The 18,579-nt window shown below is 38.2% G+C and overlaps 1 protein-coding gene across 2 annotated transcripts in view; it reads left to right on the top strand.

Annotated features, from left to right (window-relative positions):
* Positions 1 to 18,579, top strand: part of DNAH7 (dynein, axonemal, heavy chain 7) — a 384,437-nt gene that overhangs the window by 172,362 nt on the left and 193,496 nt on the right. For both annotated transcript variants that reach the window (XM_011997181.1, XM_011997180.1), the window contains exons 22-24: positions 3,643 to 3,783; positions 7,688 to 7,900; positions 9,282 to 9,391. In XM_011997181.1, coding sequence (XP_011852571.1) covers positions 3,643 to 3,783; positions 7,688 to 7,900; positions 9,282 to 9,391 — 464 coding nt within the window. The remainder of the gene's footprint in view (positions 1 to 3,642; positions 3,784 to 7,687; positions 7,901 to 9,281; positions 9,392 to 18,579) is intronic.

The raw sequence follows: 18,579 nt of genomic DNA, 5'->3' as shown, positions 1-18,579 counted from the left end.
CTCAGCTGCAGGTCTGTTGGAGTTTGCTTGAGGTCCACTCCCAACCCTGTTTGCCTGGGTATCAGCAGCGGAGGCTGCAGAACAGCGAATATTGCTAAACAGTAAACGTTGCTGCCTAATCGTTCCCCTAGAAACTTTGTCTCAGAGGGGTACCTGGCCATGTGAGGTGTCAGTCTGCCCCTACTGATGGATGCCTCCCAGTTAGGCTACTTGGGGGTCAGGGACCCACTTGAGGAGGCAGTCTGTCGGTTCTCAGATCTCAAACTCCGTGCTGGGAGAACCACTACTCTCTTCCAAGCTGTCAGATAGGGACATTTAAGTCTGCAGAGGTTTCTGCTGCCTTTTGTTTGGCTATGCCCTACCCCCAGAGGTGAAGTCTACAAAGGCAGGCATGCCTCCTTGAGCTGTGGTGGGCTCCACCCAGTTCAAGCTTTGTGGCTGCTTTGTTTACCTACTCAAGCCTCAGCAATGGCGGGTGCCCCTCCCCGAGCCTTGCTGCTGCCTTGCTGTTGGATCCCAGACTGCTGTGCTAGCAATGAGCAAGGCTTCGTGGGCGTGGGACCCTCCGAGCCAGGTGTGAGATATAATCTCCTGGTGTGCCGTTTGCTAAGACCATTGGAAAAGCGCAGTATTAGGGTGGGAGTGACCCAATTTTCCAGGTGCCATCTGTCACAGCTTCCCTTGGCTGCAAAAGGGAATTCCCTGACCTCTTGCACTTCCCGGGTGAGGCAATGCCTCACCCTGCTTTGGCTCACACTCAGTGGGCTGCACCCACTGTCCTACACCCACTGTCTAACAAGCCCCAGTGAGATGAACCTGGTACCTCAGTTGGAAATGCACAAATCACCCATCTTCTGCATTGCTCATGCTGGGAGCTGTAGACTGGAGCTGTTCCTATTCAGCCATCTTGGAACCACCAATATGACCATTTTAATGATACTGATTTTTCTAATCCATGAGCATGGAATATCTTTCTATTTGTTCGTGTCATCTGTGATTTCTTTCAGTAGTGTTTTGTAGTTCTCCTTGTAGAGATCTTTCACCTCCTTGGTTAGATGAATTCCTAGGTATTTTATTTTTTTGTGTGGCTATTGTGAATGGGATTGCATTCTTGATTTGGCTCTCAGCTTGAACATTATTGGGGTATAGAAATGTTACCAATTTTGTACATCGATTTTATTTCCTGAAACTTTACTGAAGTCATTTATCTGCTTCAGGAGTCTTTTGGTGGGGCCTTTAAGGTTGTCTAGGTATAGAATCATATTGCCAGTACAGAGAGATTGATTGAGTTCTTCTTTTCCTATTTGGACACCTTTTATTTCCTTCTCTTGCCTGATGGCTCTGTCTAGGACTTCCAGTTAATTAATATTTAAATTAATGTGTCAGACTCTCCCACAAATGTGTTGGAAAAATTCACTGGAATCTAGATGTTCAATGTTACCACTGTTTCTTTCTCTTCTTAATGTTTCTTTCTCTTAAATATGGCTTTAATGCTTGCCTACCCAATATTTTCCAGAAAATGTAAAATCTTTTGGACAGGTCTGATTTTTTCCCTATTATGAGTTATGTTACAATGAATGTACTTATGCTTATATCTGGTGTTTTTGAATTTTAATTTTTGTATGATAACGTCCCATGTATAGGTTTACTGGGCCAAAGAAGATGCGTTTTCATAGGCCTTGACAAATATTGAGAAATAGCATTACTGTTTTTGAAGCCATTAGCAATATTAATACATTCCACTTTGGTCACTCTTTAGCAGCATTGAATTGTCTTATATGATTTGCTAATTGATGTAGTATAGAGTAATAAGTCATTATTTTATGTATATCTGGTAATATTTCAACTACTCTTTTAATTTTGATTGTCTAAGTACTTGGAGAAAATATTTTGGTTGCCATTTTAGAGTATTAACATAGGGTGGCAAGAAGTTGTATAGGATATGCAGGCATAAAAAAGAATGGAATCATGTCCTTTGTAGCGACATAGATGGAGCTGGAAGCCTTAATCCTAAACAAATTAACACTGGAACGGAAAACCAGATACCACATGTTCTCACTTATAAGTGGGAGCTAAACTTTGAGCACACATGTACATAAACATGGCAACAATAGATACTGTAGACCTCTAGGTGGGGAGAGAAGAAAGGGGAGCATAGGGTTAAAAACTTACTATTGGGTACTATGCTCAGTACCTGGTTGCGATACACCCATGTAACAAACCTGCACATATACCCCTCTATCTAAAATAAAAGTTGAAAAATACAAAAAATAAAGTTTAAAAAAAGTGATGTAGAAAATAAGTATCTTTTAAAAATCTTCCCGTGTAAGTTTGTGTTCACAAAATATGCAAGCAAGTGCAGTATACAACTCTACAAATAGGAGATATGTGTGTTACTGTGTTGTGCTATGTGTATTTGCATGCTTGAAAGGCTACTACATATATATATATATTATTCTATATATCTATATCATATATAATATGGTAAACATAGTTATAATAATAGACTTTACTTACAATATTGTGGAACTTTATATAATCATATTTCTCCTCATCTAACTATATAGAAATCCCTTTTTGTGATCCAGATTTCAATGTCTTTCTCTTGTTCTCCCCACAGTGTCCTCTTAGAGCACATTTTTACTCCATCTTCTTGGCATTTCTCTGCTGCACCTTTCTATTTTATTTATTTATTTATTTATTTTGCTTCTCTCATCCCCCAGGTGTCCATTTTCACCTGCCCTTTCCGTGGCTTCTTCTGCTCTTAAAAATGTCTTTATTATCAATACCCAGCACTCTGCCCTTTATCATTGTTCCATTCTATAAATATCCCAGCAAGACTAGAAATCCAGAATGGTTTAACCATCCTGAGATATTTCTCAGAAAAATCTAAGAAATCTCTTCTGAAATTCAAACATTAAAGTACATATCACCTCACAGACATCACTATTTCTGGTTGATGAATGTAACAGACTAGTGTGTTTCCCACCGATGACTGGTGGAAAAGTAGATGTATCAGTCCACTGAACATAGGTAGTGAAGTACAAAATTAGACTTCCTGACTTTACAGCCCTCAACTCTCCATGAATGAATTGTACATCTGTCTCTGTCGTCATTGCCTTGGGCTTCAAGCTACAGGATTGAGAGGGAGTGAGGCCTGGAAACACAGGAGTAACTTGAGAAAGACTGTGCGATGCCTGGGTGTGCATGGATACATGCATATGGCTGAGTGGAGATCAGATTAAATTAAAAGAAAATCATCTATAAATTTGATGGATCTCATTTTGGAATTATTTGAATTTGTATTTTGCAATAAAATTGCTCATGCTTGTTCAATCCAAATGTATCTAGGATGTCTTTGGCTAAAATTGTTCAAATGAATATTTGATACCATGTGGTTCACACAAATTGATAGTACATCACGAAAATAAAATGTTATATAATATGTTTGCCTTGCTCACAGGAATGTGATTAAACTTGAATATAAATAGTTACAATCGTATGGTTTAAGTGAGTCTTGCATAAATGTCTAAGAATGTAAAAAATTGAGCAGTATGAGTTAATCTGGTTTAGGAGTTTAACTCTCAGTTGTATAACTTGTTCAGGAAATGGTTAATATTTAGCATATTCTTCTTTGATTAGGTAATTGGAGATGCAATTTTCGCCTATACAAAAGATGAACGAATTAACTGGGTAAGGGATTGGCCTGGACAGACTGTTCTCTGTGTATCCCAAATCTTTTGGACAAAAGAAGTACAAACAGCTATTCCAGTGGGGATAAAGGTAAGCTTTTATTAACCCTCAGATTTTTTTAAAGCATTTTTTCAATAGTTTATTATTGCCAGAATACACTTATTTTAAAAACTGAAATAAATACAATTCACTTAAAAATCTACTTTATGCTGCAAGCCAAATTACTGATTTTTTAAATAAAAATTGCACATAACAAATATGTAGGAAAAATTTATACCAATAATTTCAAAATTATTCTTTAAATCATGTTTATTCACAGCATATAAAAGTCAGTGATACTTGAACCTCAATCTTGTTATTATACACATTTTTATGCCTTTAAAAATAGAGTGATAATAGGACTAAGAAACTCATAAAGATTAGCAGGAAATAAAGTAACAGTATTCTCTTTTATACCTTGAGTAAAACTACCCTATATAGATAAGGCTCCGGTTGACTTACTGTGACTGTTTTTATTTCTAATGTATTGATTTTGAATACATGATAATTATGAATATTTTAAGTGCTTAGTATTAAATATGTAAATAATATAATTGGATATATTAATTTAACATTAATTAGATTGTAATTGTTAATGAAAAACTAAAATTACATTCATTGTAACAGTTCTATCACTGAGACAGGATTTTAAGTGACTCAACTTTCAGTTGACTGAGGGGTCTACTGGAACCTAGCAGTTATAGATCTGTAGTTTAAAATCATGATTTTTATGGCTAGCTATAAGTAGAAAGCTGAAACTGGATCCTTTCCTTACTTCTTATATGAAAATTAATTCAAGATGGATTAGAGACTTAAACGTTAGACCTAAAACTATAAAAACCCGAGAAGAAAACCTAGACAATACCATTCAGGATATAGGCATGGGCAAGGACTTCATGTCTAAAACACCAAAAGCAATGGCAACAAAAGCCAAAATTGACAAATGGGATCCAATTAAACTAAAGAGCTTCTGCACAGCAAAAGAAACTATCTTCAGAGTGAGCAGACAACTTACAGAATGGGAGAAAATTTTTGCAATGTACTCATCTGACAAAGGGCTATTATCCAGAACTTACAAAGAACTCAAACACATTTACAAGAAAGAAACAACCCCATCAGAAAGTGGGCAAAGGATATGAACAGACGCTTCTCAAAAGAAGACATTTTTGTAGCCAACAGACACATGAAAAAATGCTCATCATCACTGGTCATCAGAGAAATGCAAATCAAAACCACAATGAGATACCATCTCACACCAGTTAGAGTGGTGATCATTAAAAAGTTAGGAAACAACAGGTGCTGGAGAGGATGTGGAGAAATAGGAACACTTTTACACTGTTGGTGGGACTGTAAACTAGTTCAACCATTGTGGAAAACAGTGTGGTGATTCCTCAAGGATCTAGAACTAGAAATACCATTTGACCCAGCCATCCCTTTACTGGGGATATACCCAAAGCATTATAAATCGTGCTGCTATAAAGACACATGCATACGTATGTTTATTGTGACACTATTCACAATAGCAAAGACTTGGAATCAACCCAAATGTCCATCAGTGACAGACTGGATTAAGAAAATGTGGCACATGTACACCATGGAATATTATGCAGCCTACAAAGGATGAGTTCCTGTCCTTTGTAGGGACATGGATGAAGCTGGAAACCATCATTCTTAGCAAACTATCACAAGAACAGAAAACCAAGCACCGCATGTTCTCACTCATAGGTGGGAATTGAACAGTGAGACCACTTGGACACAGAAAGGGGAACATCACACACCAGGGCCTATTGTGGGGAGGGGGTCGGGCGGAGGGATAGCATTAGGAGATATAGCTAATGTAAATGACAAGTTAGTGGGTGTAGCACACCAACATGGCACATGTATACATATGTAACAAGCCTGCACGTTGTACACATGTACCCTAGAACTTAAAGTATAAAATAAATAAATAAAAAATAAATAAAAATAAAATCGTGGTTTTTAAATACGTTTTTGACATGGAATTTGAAATGTCTTTAACTTTAAGGTATTGTTGAACAGGGTTTTGAGAAGGATGCATGTTCTCTGTAGACAGACAGATTCCAAAGAATAAGGGACTGAGTGACACATGTTTAATTTGCTCCAACTTACCAACAGGTCACCTACTTCTCCTCTACAAGAAGGAATAGGGTATAGGACAGGAAGTCAAGAGTTTTCAGGAAAAGGTCTTTCTTTGTGAAAAGCAGGGCACTGGGGCATAAGAGTATCCCTAATAGCAGTAAGCCGCTGGGTTTCCTTTTGGGCCCTTGGATGTCTCTCCCCATGTGTATTTTTCTTTTTTCCTCAGTAAGTCCAGAGAATTCATTTTGTCTTTCTACTTTTAAGCTACCACTCACCAACCACCACACTCAGAGGGATTTCTCCAAGGTGGGCCACCAAGGGACGTGCAGCCTCCTGGCATCTCCCTGCTTGTGGTTGAACATGGGTGGGACAGAAGTTTATTTTTTGCTACTGAAGAAGAAAATTAATAGCAAATTAACCATATAGAAATGAAATAGTGTTTAGGCACCAAACCTTTGAAGAATGATCATTCTTAAAAATAATAATAAAAAAAGATGAAGTATTTCAGGAAACAAGAAAAGTGCCCCTTGGAGAAACAACTTGCAGTCCTCATCTCTGTCTTTTAAACTTCTTCTCATTCTTGGGAACCCTCACTTTCAGTTTCCTTGCTGCCACTTAGCAATGGCTGTAACAGAGTGAAGTAAACTCCTTGGTGTACAGTGTTATTAAATGTTTTTAAAGTAGGAAAAGCAGCCACCGGAGCATATTGATACTTCTCTTAAGCACAGTGGTTTTTGTTGACTGTAATTTTATTTTTGTCGTAAGTCCTCTTCTCTTTTTTAACTTACTCATTAGATTTACCCATCAGAAAAGAGAAGCAAGCCTCGTCTTCAGAACTGGCATTAGCTTATTATAAACTAAAATGTTCAATGTTTTGTTTATTAGCATCTTTATATTTCAAGAAGCACAAACCCCTTTCAGAAAGCTTATGTGAGAGTACTAGAGGGACTCGTAGGATCTAAACAGGAGCAGTCGGAATCAGGGCCTCAGGGCTGCATTGTGCTGTGGTCTCTCTCTTGTTCTCTCTCTCTCTCTTTTTTTTTTTTTTTTTTTTTTTTTTTTTTTTTTGAGATGGAGTCTTGCTCTGTCACCTAGGCTGGAGTGCAGTGGCATGATCTTGGCCCGCTGCAACCTCCACCTCCCAGGTTCAAGCTATTCTCCTGCCTCAGCCTCCCGAGTAGCTGGGATTATAGGCAAACGCCACCACACCCGGCTAACTTTTCATATTTTTGGTAGAGACGGGGTTTCACCATGTTGGCCAGGCTGGTCTCAAACTCCTGACCTCAGGTGATCTGCCCGCCTCGGCCTCCCAAAGTGCTAGGATTGTAGGTGTGAGCCACCACTCCCAGCCATGGTCTCTGTCTCTATTGTTGTTGCTCTCTATCTCTGTTGGCTCTGGTAGGCTTTATTCTGTAGAGCAGAAGACAGCTTGTAGTTACTTTAGATTGGCATATCCACAGCCTCCCAAGCCTAGCAAAGAGCACTTTTCTCTCAATCTATATAGCAGTCCCCAGGAAGAACTATGATTGGTTCTGGTTTAGTCACACATTCCCTCCTTCATACTGCCATGGAGAGTGGGCAATATGATTGATAGCTCCAACAAAACCACAGAGAATAGAGAAGAGATAGAAAAGGAAAGGATAATGAGTAGACGCAAATTACGTATATCCATTATACCTGATTGGGCTTGTTCACCTGGTATCTTTGTAGTAAGAAAACCAAATTATTTTTAAATTGTGTTACATGGAAAGTTGTGATCAAAATGCAGAGAATAATCTGTATATATACTAGTTCAGAATGTTTTGTTCAAAATAATTTTCATCACATTGGGAAATCATATCTTATTTTCTTTCAGGCTCTTGAGCAATACTTGACAACATGTAACAGACAAATTGATGATATTGTCACTTTGGTGCGTGGCAAATTGTCCAAGCAGAATCGTGTAACTCTGGGAGCACTTGTGGTACTGGATGTCCATGCTAGAGATGTCCTCTCATCACTTGTAAAAAAAAATATTAGTGATGACTCTGACTTTGAATGGTTAAGTCAGCTTAGGTACTATTGGCAAGTAAGTGATATCACTGAATGTTACGTTACACAGCAATTTCAGCTCGTAATTTTAAATTTGTGCTTGCTTGCTCACATAGGAAATAGTAGCGGTAACCTGGAATCTTTTGCTGATGGCACACTATACCCAAATAAGCATTTCTTTAGCTTGAAGATTAAGCTGCTGATAACTATATCATCTGTATTGATATCTGTGTCCTTATCTATATCCAAATGTATAGTTGTATATAAACATATATACATATATAGATACATGAAAATCATGAGTAATTATCAAAACTTACTCATTTTAAACGAATTGCTAGGCTTGCTGAATCTGCAAAATGTTGGGACTAGTCAGTTTAAAATTGTGTTTTTAGGTTCTTGATGCATCTAAAGGATGTATGAATCAAACTTTTTCCTCTCATTGCTGGGCATGGTGGCTCACACCTGTAATCCCCGCACTTTGGGAGGCCAAGGCAGGCAGATCACTTGAGGTCAGGAGTTCAAGACCAGCCTGGAGAAGATGGTAAAACCCCATCTCTACTAAAAATACAAAAATTAACTGGGCATATGGTGGGGCGTGCCTGTAGTCCCAGCTACTTGAGGACTGAGGTAGGAGAGTTGCTTGGACCCAGGAGGCAGAGGTTGCAGTGAGCTGAGATTGCGTCATTGCACTCCAGCCTGGGCGACAGAGTGAGACCCTGTCTCAGAAAAAAAAAAAAAAAAAGATTCCTCTAACTGATCAATTGAAGAAGGCAGAAACATGGTTTTTGCCAGGGCGTCCAGGTGGATGGTGATGGTAATCATAATGGAGAATGCAAGCAGGGCAGGAACAGTTAGTAAAGTGGGCAAGATAGGGCCTATTGGGTATGGGCAGAGACAAATGCATAGTTTTCATCATATAGGCTTTTGTGGAAGTCTTGGGGGGTATGGGGTGGGAGGAGAGAAGAGGTAAGAACTAGCGTCCTGGGAAACAAATTGAGGGGCAGTGTATTTAGTACTGAGCTAGAAGCTCAGATGGTGGAATCATTTCAGATACCAGATCCTCCCATTCCCAAATGTATAACGTTGGGGAAGTTACTTATTCTCTTTAAGCATCAGTTTCCTCATCTGTTAAATGATGAGTAATATCCCCTCTATTGTTAACACACAATGATTAAAAATATGGAAGAGGTAAGGGACAAATACTAAAATATTTTATGGGAAAAATTAAAACCAGTGACTTCAATTATTCATCCATGGAAACTAGATATTTAATTCTGCCATGGAATCAAATGACACCTGAAAAGTGAATTTTGAAGATGTCTATATTATGGTTATTACTTATTAAAGAGCTTGAGATTTTGTATTATTTACAATTTTGTTGTTTAAACTAACTTATTTTATCTCATTTATCCTAGGAAAATCATTTAGAAACAAAAATGATCAATGCTGGTTTGCGATATGGATATGAATATCTGGGTAATTCCCCTAGGCTGGTTATTACACCACTCACGGATAGATGTTACAGGTAAACCCTTTAATTTAAGGATCTATTGGAAATAACTTTCACTGATCCCTATACCACTGATTTATTTAAAATACCAAATTGTCTTCCATACTGTTAATTTAGCCTGTGTTATTTTTTCCTAGACCCTTAATTTTCCTCTTAGGTTTGTCTTCTTTTCTCTTTCTCTGCTGGCTTCCTCCACTCAATACTAGGGCTCTAAGTATTAGTAGGTGTCACTTGTTGTTGACACTGTCCATCCCTCCTTTCTTCCTGAAACTTTCTTTTTCTTGGATCATTTGAGTCATTTATTGTTCCCTTGAAACACTGAATTTTCTTTTTAAAATTTATATTTTTATTATTTCAATAGGTTTATGGGGAACAGGTGGTGTTTGGTTACATGGATAAATTCTTTAGTGGTGATTTCTGAGATTTGGTGCACCCATCACCTGAGCAATGTACACTGTACCCAATGTGTAATATTTTATCCCGCATCCCACTCCCACCCTTTTCCCCAAGTCCCTAAAGTCGCTTGTGCCATTCTCATGCCTTTGTGTCCTCATAGCTTAACTCCCACTTATAAGTGAGAACATGTGATGTTTGGTTTTCCATTCCTGAGTTACTTGACTTAGAATAACAGTCTCCAGCTCCATCCAGGTTGCTGTGAATGTTATCATTTCCTTCCTTTTTATGGCTGAATAATATTCCATGGGGTGTGTGTGTGTGTGCGCGCGTGTGTGTGTGCGCGCGTGCGTGTGTATACACATATACATCACATTTTCTTTATCCACTTGTTGATTGATGGGCATTTGGGCTGGTTCCATATGTTTGCAATTGCGAATTGTGCTGCTATAAACATTTGCATGCAAGTGTCTTTTCCATGCAATGACTTCTTTTCCTCTGGGTAGATACCCAGGAGTGGGATTGCTGCATCAAATGTTAGATCTACTTTTAGTTCTTTAAGGAATCTCCACGCTGTTTTCCATAGTGGTTGTACTAGTTTACATCCCTACCAGTGATGTAAAAGTGTTCCCTTTTCACCACATCCACGCCAACATCTATTTTTTTTATTTTAAAATTATGACCATTCTTGCAGCAATAAAGTGGTATCACATTGTAGTTTTGATTTACCTTTCCCTGATCATTAGTAATGTTGAGCGTTTTTTCATATGATTTTTGGCCATTTGTGTATCTTCTTTTGAGAATTGTCTATTCATGTCCTTAACCCAATTTTGGGGGAATTAGTTGTTTTTTTCTTGCAGATTTGAGTTCCTCATAGATTCTGCATATTAGTCCTTTGTCAGATGCATAGTTTGCAAATATTTTCTCCTACTCTGTGGGTTGGTCTGTTTACTCTGCTGATTATTTCTTTTGCTGTGCAGAAGCTTTTTAGTTTAATTAAGTCCCGTCTATTTATCTTTGTTTTTGTTGCATTTGCTTTTGGGTTCCTAGTCATGAACTCTTTGCCTAAGCCAATGTCTAGAAGGATTTTTCCAATGTTATCTTATAGAATTTTTATGGTTTCAGGTCTTAGATTTAAGTCTTTGATCCATCTTGAGTTGATTTTTGTATAAGGTGAGAGCTGAGGATCCAATTTCATTCTTCTAAATATTGCTTGCAGTTATCCCAGCACCATTTGTTGAATAGCGTGTCCTTTCCCCCACTTTACGTTTTTGTTGGCTTTGTTGTAGATCAGTTGGCTGTAAGTATTTGGTTTTATTTCTGGGTTCTCTGTTCTGTTCCATTGGTCTATGTGCCTATGTGCCTATTTTTATACTAGTACCATGCTGTTTTGGTAACTATAGCCTTATAGTGTAGTTTGAAGTTAGGTAATGTGATACCTCCAGATTTGTTCTTTTTGCTTAGTTTTGCTTTGACTAGGCAGCGTTTTTTTTTTGCTTCCATATGAATTTTAGGATTGTTTATTCTAGTTCTGTGAAGTATGACCATGGTATTTTGATGTGGGAATTGCATTGAATCTGTAGATTGCTTTTGGCAGTATGGTCAGTATCACAATATTGATTCATGAGAATAGGCTAGAAATGCTGAATTTTCAAGAGTTTTTTCATGTAGTGATTTGTTTCATGCTTTGTGGTTTCCTGAATGTTCTCATCCAGTCCCATGCTTTAATGGCCTACATCTTGAAGACCCCATATCTGTACCTCTGGCCCTAGTCTCTCCTATAAGCTTGCTATACACAAGTCTACTTGATATTTCCATTTGATACCTCATAGGTACTTACATTTACATTTCTTCTAAAAGCAAATGTACCATTTTACCTCCTAAATTCACTCAGCCTCCCCTAGTCCCATCTCAGGAAATGGCAGTGGCTATTTATCAACCCAGTCATCTCTACAAATACCTAGCTTTGTCCTCAACTCTTTCTCAGTTCTTCACACGTAGGCACACAGTAAGTCCTACTGATTTAATTGAATTAAATGTACTTATTTAATTCTCTTCCTTTGAAAAAGTAGACGTTTTGGCCTGGTGTGGTGGCTTATGCCTGTAATCCCAGCATTTTGGGAGGATAAGGTGAGTGGATCATTTGAGCCCAGGAATTCGAGACCAGTCTGGCCAACATGGTGAAAACCCATCTCTACTAAAAATATAAAAATTAGCTGGGTGGGGTGGTATGTGGCTGTAGTCCCAGCTATTCAGGAGGCTGAGGTAGGAGAATCACTTGAACCCAGGAGGTGGAGGCTGCAGTGAGCCGAGATTGTGCCACTGCACTCCAGCCTGGGTGACAGAGTGACACTCTGTTTAAAAAAGACTCTTTAAAGAGTAATTTTAGATTTACAAAAAATTATACAGAAAGTACAGAGAATTCTTAACCTCTCTCTGTCCTACACAGTTTCTCCCATTAACATCTTTCTTTTTTTTTTTGAGACAAAGTCTCGCTCTGTTGCCAAGCTGGAGTGCAGTGACACGATCTCAGCTCACTGCAACCTCCGACTCCCTGGTTCAAGCGATTCTCCTGCCTCAGCCTCCTGAGTAGCTGGAATTACAGGCACATGCCACCATCCCCAGCTAATTTTTGTATTTTTAGTAGAGACGGAGTTTCACCATGTTGGCCAGGATCATCTTGATCTCCTGACCTCGTGATCCGCCTGCCTCAGCTTCCCAAAGTGCTGGGATTACACATTTGAGCCACTGTGCCTGGCCCAACATCCCTCATTAGTATGGTACATTTGTTACAATTGATAAACCAATATTGATACATGCCTGTTAACTAAAGTTCACAATTTATACAATTTATATCAGGGTCCACTGTGTTGTAGAGTTCTGTGGGTTTTGACAAATGCATAATGTCACATATCCACTACTAAAGAATAATTTTACTGCCCTAAAAATGCCCCCATGCTCCACATATAATTTCCTCCTCCCCTCCCCCAGAATCTCTGGTGATCACTGACCATTTTTGTCATATATCTATTCCAAAGTGTCATATAGTACCTGAAATTATATATACTCTCTCTTTTCACTTAGCAATATGCATTTAAGGTTCCTCCATGTCTTTTTGCAGCTTGATAACACATTTATTTTTATTGATGAATAATACTCTATTATATGGGTGTAACACAGTTTATCTGTTCACCTGTTGAAGGACATCTTGGTTGCTTCCAAATTTCAGTGATTATAAATAAAGCTGCCGTAAATATTCTTGTGCAGGTTTTTGGGTGGACATAAGTTTTAAACTCATTTGGGTAAATAACTAGAAGCATGATTGCTGGATCATGCACTAAGCCTATGTTTAGCTTTGTGAGAAACTGCTAGATTGCCTCCCAAAGTGGCTGTACTTTGGAACTCCATTTGCATTGCCACCAGCAATGAATGAGAATCTCTTGTTATTCCACATCTTGCCAGCATTTGGTGTTGTCAATGCTTTTGATTTTAGTCATTCTAATAGGTGTGTAGTTGCATCTCATTTTGCTTTTTTGCAGTTTCCTAATGATATATGATGTTGAGCATCTTTTCATATGCTTATTTTTATATGGATATCTCTTTTGGTGAGGTGTTTGTTCAGATCTTTTGTCCATTTTGTAATTGGGTTATTTTTCTTTTGTCAAGTTTTAAGTGTTCTTTGTATGTTTTGAATACAAGTCCTTTATCTGATACGCATTTCTGCAAATATTTCCTTCCAGTATGTAGCTTGTGTTTTTATTGTCTAAATACTATCTTTTGACTGAGTGCAGTAGCTCACACCTATAATCCCAGCACTTTGGGAGGCCAAAGGAGGAGGATCACTTGACACCAAGAATTCAAGACCAGTCTGGGCAACATAGCAAAACTCCCATCTCTACAAAAAATTAACTAACAAACAAAACAAAACAAAAATGGCCAAGTATGGTGGTGCACACCTTTAGTCCTAGCTACATTGAAGGCTGAGGCAGGAGGATCACTTGAGCCCAGGAGTTGAGGCTGTAGTGAGCCATTATAAAGACACCATGTTACTGGTGGTGAATCCACGCAGGTCTGAAGCAACCTCAATTCCTGCCTCCTCAGAAGAAAGAATTTGATGGAAGGGCATAAGGCAGAAAGAGAAACTGAGGCAAGTTTTAGAACAGGAGTAAAAGTTTATTTAAAAGCTCTAGAGCAGAAACAAGAGGAAGGAAAGTACACTTGGAAGAGGGCCAAGTGGGCAACTTGAAAGACAGGTGCACGGTTTGACCTTCTGACTTGACGTGCCTCTGTGGTCTTGTGTTCTTTCTCCCATGATTCTTCTCTTGGAGTGGGCTGTCCACCTGTGCAAGTGGCCTGCCAGCACTTGGGAGGGGAGCCTGTGCAGTGCATTTACTGGAGTTGTACCCATGCTTACTTGAGGTGTGCTTCCCTTACCAGCTGAATGTCCCTAGGAGATCATATACCTGTTAAACTTGTACAGTTTTAAGTTTTACATTTAAGTCTGTGATCCATTTTGAATTATTTTGTGTTTAGATTCACTTTTTCCAGTTGTTTCACCACCATTTGTTGAAAAGACTATCTGTTCTCCATAAAATTGCCTTTGTTCCTTTGTCAAATATCTGATTTTATTTTAGAAATGTTTCTTAAATATGTGTTAGGAATTTGGAATCTACATTTTTCTTCCTTTCAGAGCACCTAAAGAGCTAAAGTAATGAAAAATAAAGTCTTAGTTTGTAAGTGGCTGAGCAATTATCTGATCCTCAATTCAGAGCTCTCATGTATAATCTGGATCGAAGAATGTAGCCTAGCTTGAAGATGGCTATTTCCTGCTCCTTAAAGCTAAGCTTGCTTTCCATATGGCTGAAGAGCTGAATCCAAGTATAGTGGGTCCAATTCATCCAGTTGTAGATGGGGAATGAGAGCCACACAGTGACTCCAACCACTGCTTAAACAGGGTACCACTCATGTCAGGAATTGACCTCCTAAGTACAATATGGATGGAGAGAGAAATTAGAAGTTTTGGTATAAGTTTCCTTCATATGGTTGATATAGTCAAGAAGAGAGGAAGGATAGAAAGATTCTGCTCAACACTGTTTTCTTCTCCTGGCTCTAATAGCACCATCCTATTAGCTGCTTAATATCTTCCCAATTTTTTAAGTTTTTTAAGTTCTAATATAGCATATGAGGTGCAATATAATCTGTCTATTGAACTCAATATTCCAGTAACACCAGACTCTTTCTTATGCATACCATTCTACTTCTTCACTCACTACCTGTGCACACAGCCTCTCGTTTTCCTGGCAAGTTCTCTCCCTTTCTTTTGTTCCTCAAAAAATACAACTAACTCCTACTTAATCCTTTGGAACATCACCTTTTATGGGTAGCTTTTCTCTGACATTCCCTACATTAAGAATCTGTCCTCAGTGATTCTCGTCACTGAGAATGAAGAAGCATGTATCTTCAGAAGAAGCATCACTGAGACAGAAGAAGCATGTATCTTCTTCTGTCATAGCACTCATCATAATGGATTGAAAATATATTTGATATATCTGATATTCTTTATTGTAGTCTTTTCATAGACTACAAAGATTGTGTCCTATTTTTTTCTCTCCCCCCAGCACCAACTCATTTCCTGGCATAAAGCAGGTATTTAATAAAATGTATTGAATATCCATAAACTGAAAAGCAGTTTTAAATTATATTGTTTCCTAGAGAATGATTAGAATTGTCAATGTTTTGGCCAGGTATGGTGGCTTACACCTGTAAACCCAGCACTATGGAAGACTGAGGTTAGGATCACCTGAGGTTAGGGGTTTGAGACCAGCCTGGCCAACATGGTGAAAACCTGTCTCTACTAAAAATACAAAAATTAGTGGGTCATGGTGGTGCACGCCTGTAATGTGATTGAGTTTTCTTTATTAATTTATCTCATTTGATATGGATATAACATGGGATATGATATGGGCTATGATATAGGGTGCTGTTTCTATTCTCTTAAAGGTTATCTTACATTTAACGAATGCCTGTTTCGCTTAATAAAGCCTAAAGTTAATAAATATCTCTATTCTCTTTCTGAATAATAAAATGTCTTTACTTTAACTTCAGGTTCCTATCTCTTATATTCCAAATTATTGTCAAATACTAAATTAAACTTTGTTTTTAAATTTCTTTCCTGAAAATTAGTCATTTTAAATAGTCTATTGAATAAACCAGTTTTAGGATGCAAGCAGAAAGCAATTTTATTCTTTCTTATTACTGTTCTTTTAAAGTTGCTCTATTATATAAATATTTCTCATTCCTGAATGAAATCTAGGGTAGATTCCCTAGCTTTTCTGGTCACTCTAAAATATTAATTATAAATATCATTTTTTAAAATAATAAAAGTCCACTTACATCTAATATCAAAATTAATAATAGCTCCCATCCAATTTAAAGCTTCCTTCTCCCTCAGCTCAAGTCTGACTCAGGCTGAGAGCCTGAATTTGGAAAATAGATGTGGTCAGTTTTTAGCTATTTTTATCCCTATCCTTGGTTCCGTCTCTCAATAGCTTATTTTTGCTTCGCCCAGTATTAGAGGTTGAAGGGGAGAAAACAGAAACAGAGAACTAGGTTTATATGTGACAAGTGTCTTGTGTGACAACTATCTCTTGGCTGTTTAGTGATGTCTTGGTGATGGCACAAGCCCAGATGTGCCGGATCTTCCAAGGGATGTTTATGCGGGTTCCTTAAAGCCCCTGAAGTGACTGGATTCTCCCACTTTTGGAAAATGCCTTCTCGGGCTGGCCGCAGGTGGCTTTTGCTTCAGCCTCTGAGGCTCACCACACGCAGACCCTCTTTTGGGGATTTTCTCCTGTCTCAGATGGGCCTCCTGCATAGAGTCCCATTCAGTGTGACTGAAATCTGGCTCTTGGGATCTGGACCTGGCCCGGTGATAGACACACGTTTGTTTTGCCAGCAGTGGGAACACATCTCTCTGTTTCTTTTTTCCCATTCTGCCATCAGGAGAAGCTGCAGGCATCTTTTCAGCTTGAAATGTTTTTGGTTGTGAGTCAGCACTCAGTTTCTGTGCTCTAGAAAATTCAGGGGGTGGATGGGGCGTCGAGCTTTCTGAGTAGTCTCAAAGGCCCCTCAGTTAGCTTGGGAGAGGGAAAGTGCTGCTCTTTCTTCCACCATACAGAGAGAGGTAAAAAACACAACACACAAATGATTCTTTCTAAAGAAGTCCTCACTCCTGATCACTCACTTATGGTCTTCTTATCTAATTTTTATATGCTAATGTTCCAAACCAACTTCACCATCTATAAGATAAGATGAGCTGGTACTTACTGTTCTCAGCTTGGGGCTTTAGTCAAAATTCCAAGAAAGAACCCTATTAAATAGAGTGTTACATATTTTTTACTATTAATATACAGGTTTACCAAAAATGTTTTATCATTTTCTTTACTCACCAGTGCTTCTTGCTTTGCCTTACTTTTGTTTTAATTTTCTTCCCCTTACTAGGCAATGTCTTCTAGTAATTGTTCCAGGGAGGCTTTGCAAGTAATGAGCTCTATCAGTCTTTGTCTAAAAATGCTTCCTTGTGTGTCTTTGCTCAATTATTAAATGACAGATTAGCTAGGTATAGAAGTGTAGATGAACAGTGTTCCCTCAGCCCTTAAAACTCGTTCTTCTCCTGGCATCCATTGCTACTGCTGCTAAGTCCCCGTTATTCTTTTGTAGGTAATTTTCTTTTCTCTGTTATAGTTTTTAAGATTTCTCTTTATTGTTGATGTTCACTGTAATGTTACTAGATGTAGATTAGTTTTTATTTATCCTATTTGGGCCTTTTTCCATTCATGTTTTTCTTGAATTCTGAAAAATTATCAGCCATTGCTGTTTAAATTTTGCTTCTTCCCCATTTTCTTCCTCCTATTTCTCTTAACTTTGCTTACATTCAGTCTCTGTATCTCTTTGAGTAATTTTTAGTGCATAATTTTCTGTTTCTTTATGTTTATTCTGCTATTTAACTTATTCATTGAGTTTTTAAATTATATTTTTATTGCTAGAGTTTCAAATTGTCTCATTTATAAAATTGGCTTCTGTTTTTCTCTCACAATTTTTTGGTGTCTGTTGCTTTATATTTAAAATCTCATTTAACAGACCACCAGAATACCACAGAGGGTAGGACGCCATTTATATAATAACACTCTTTGTCCATCTGCTTTTGCCACAGCAAGTCTGTCTCCTAATTCTGATCTCTCTCTCCTGTTTGAACTGTGAGCTCGTTTTAATAGTGATTGTTTCCCCAGGCTTGCATGTTGTCACCTGTGGAGGTGTCCATAAGGAGCAGTTTCATATTTATCTCTGAGGAGGACTCTAGAGTTTTTTCTGGTTCAGAACAAAATGTTATCATTTTGGATTAATGTACCCATGACTAGTAGAAACTTGGACCTCTTTTTCCCTGCACGAACGATACAAGCTTTTCATCAGGCCCTGCATAAAGGGTAGGCTTCCTTGTCTCTTGCATAATTGACTCTTGTTTGTCTCTCTCCGGTAAGTTGCTGGAGTGATTTTAGTTTCCATTTAGAGACAAGGCAGCCTTTCAAGACTTCTAGATTTATACAGGTGGATCCATGCCAGCTCCCCACGTTGCTCACTTCTGAGGGTTTATTTTCTGTTTCTATCTGAGCATAAATATACGCATTTATTTATATACCGATCCCGAAACAATCTTTTAATGTCTAATTCTCCAGCTTTGCATTCCTTCTTCATTGGTAATTTTCTTTTCATTCTTTCAAAACTGGCCATATGTTTTAAATTATTATTTGTTT

The sequence above is a fragment of the Mandrillus leucophaeus genome, unplaced genomic scaffold (assembly GCF_000951045.1).
Source record: "Mandrillus leucophaeus isolate KB7577 unplaced genomic scaffold, Mleu.le_1.0 Scaffold532, whole genome shotgun sequence".
Taxonomy (NCBI): domain Eukaryota; kingdom Metazoa; phylum Chordata; class Mammalia; order Primates; family Cercopithecidae; genus Mandrillus; species Mandrillus leucophaeus.
This window is presented reverse-complemented; position numbering and strand designations above follow the sequence as displayed.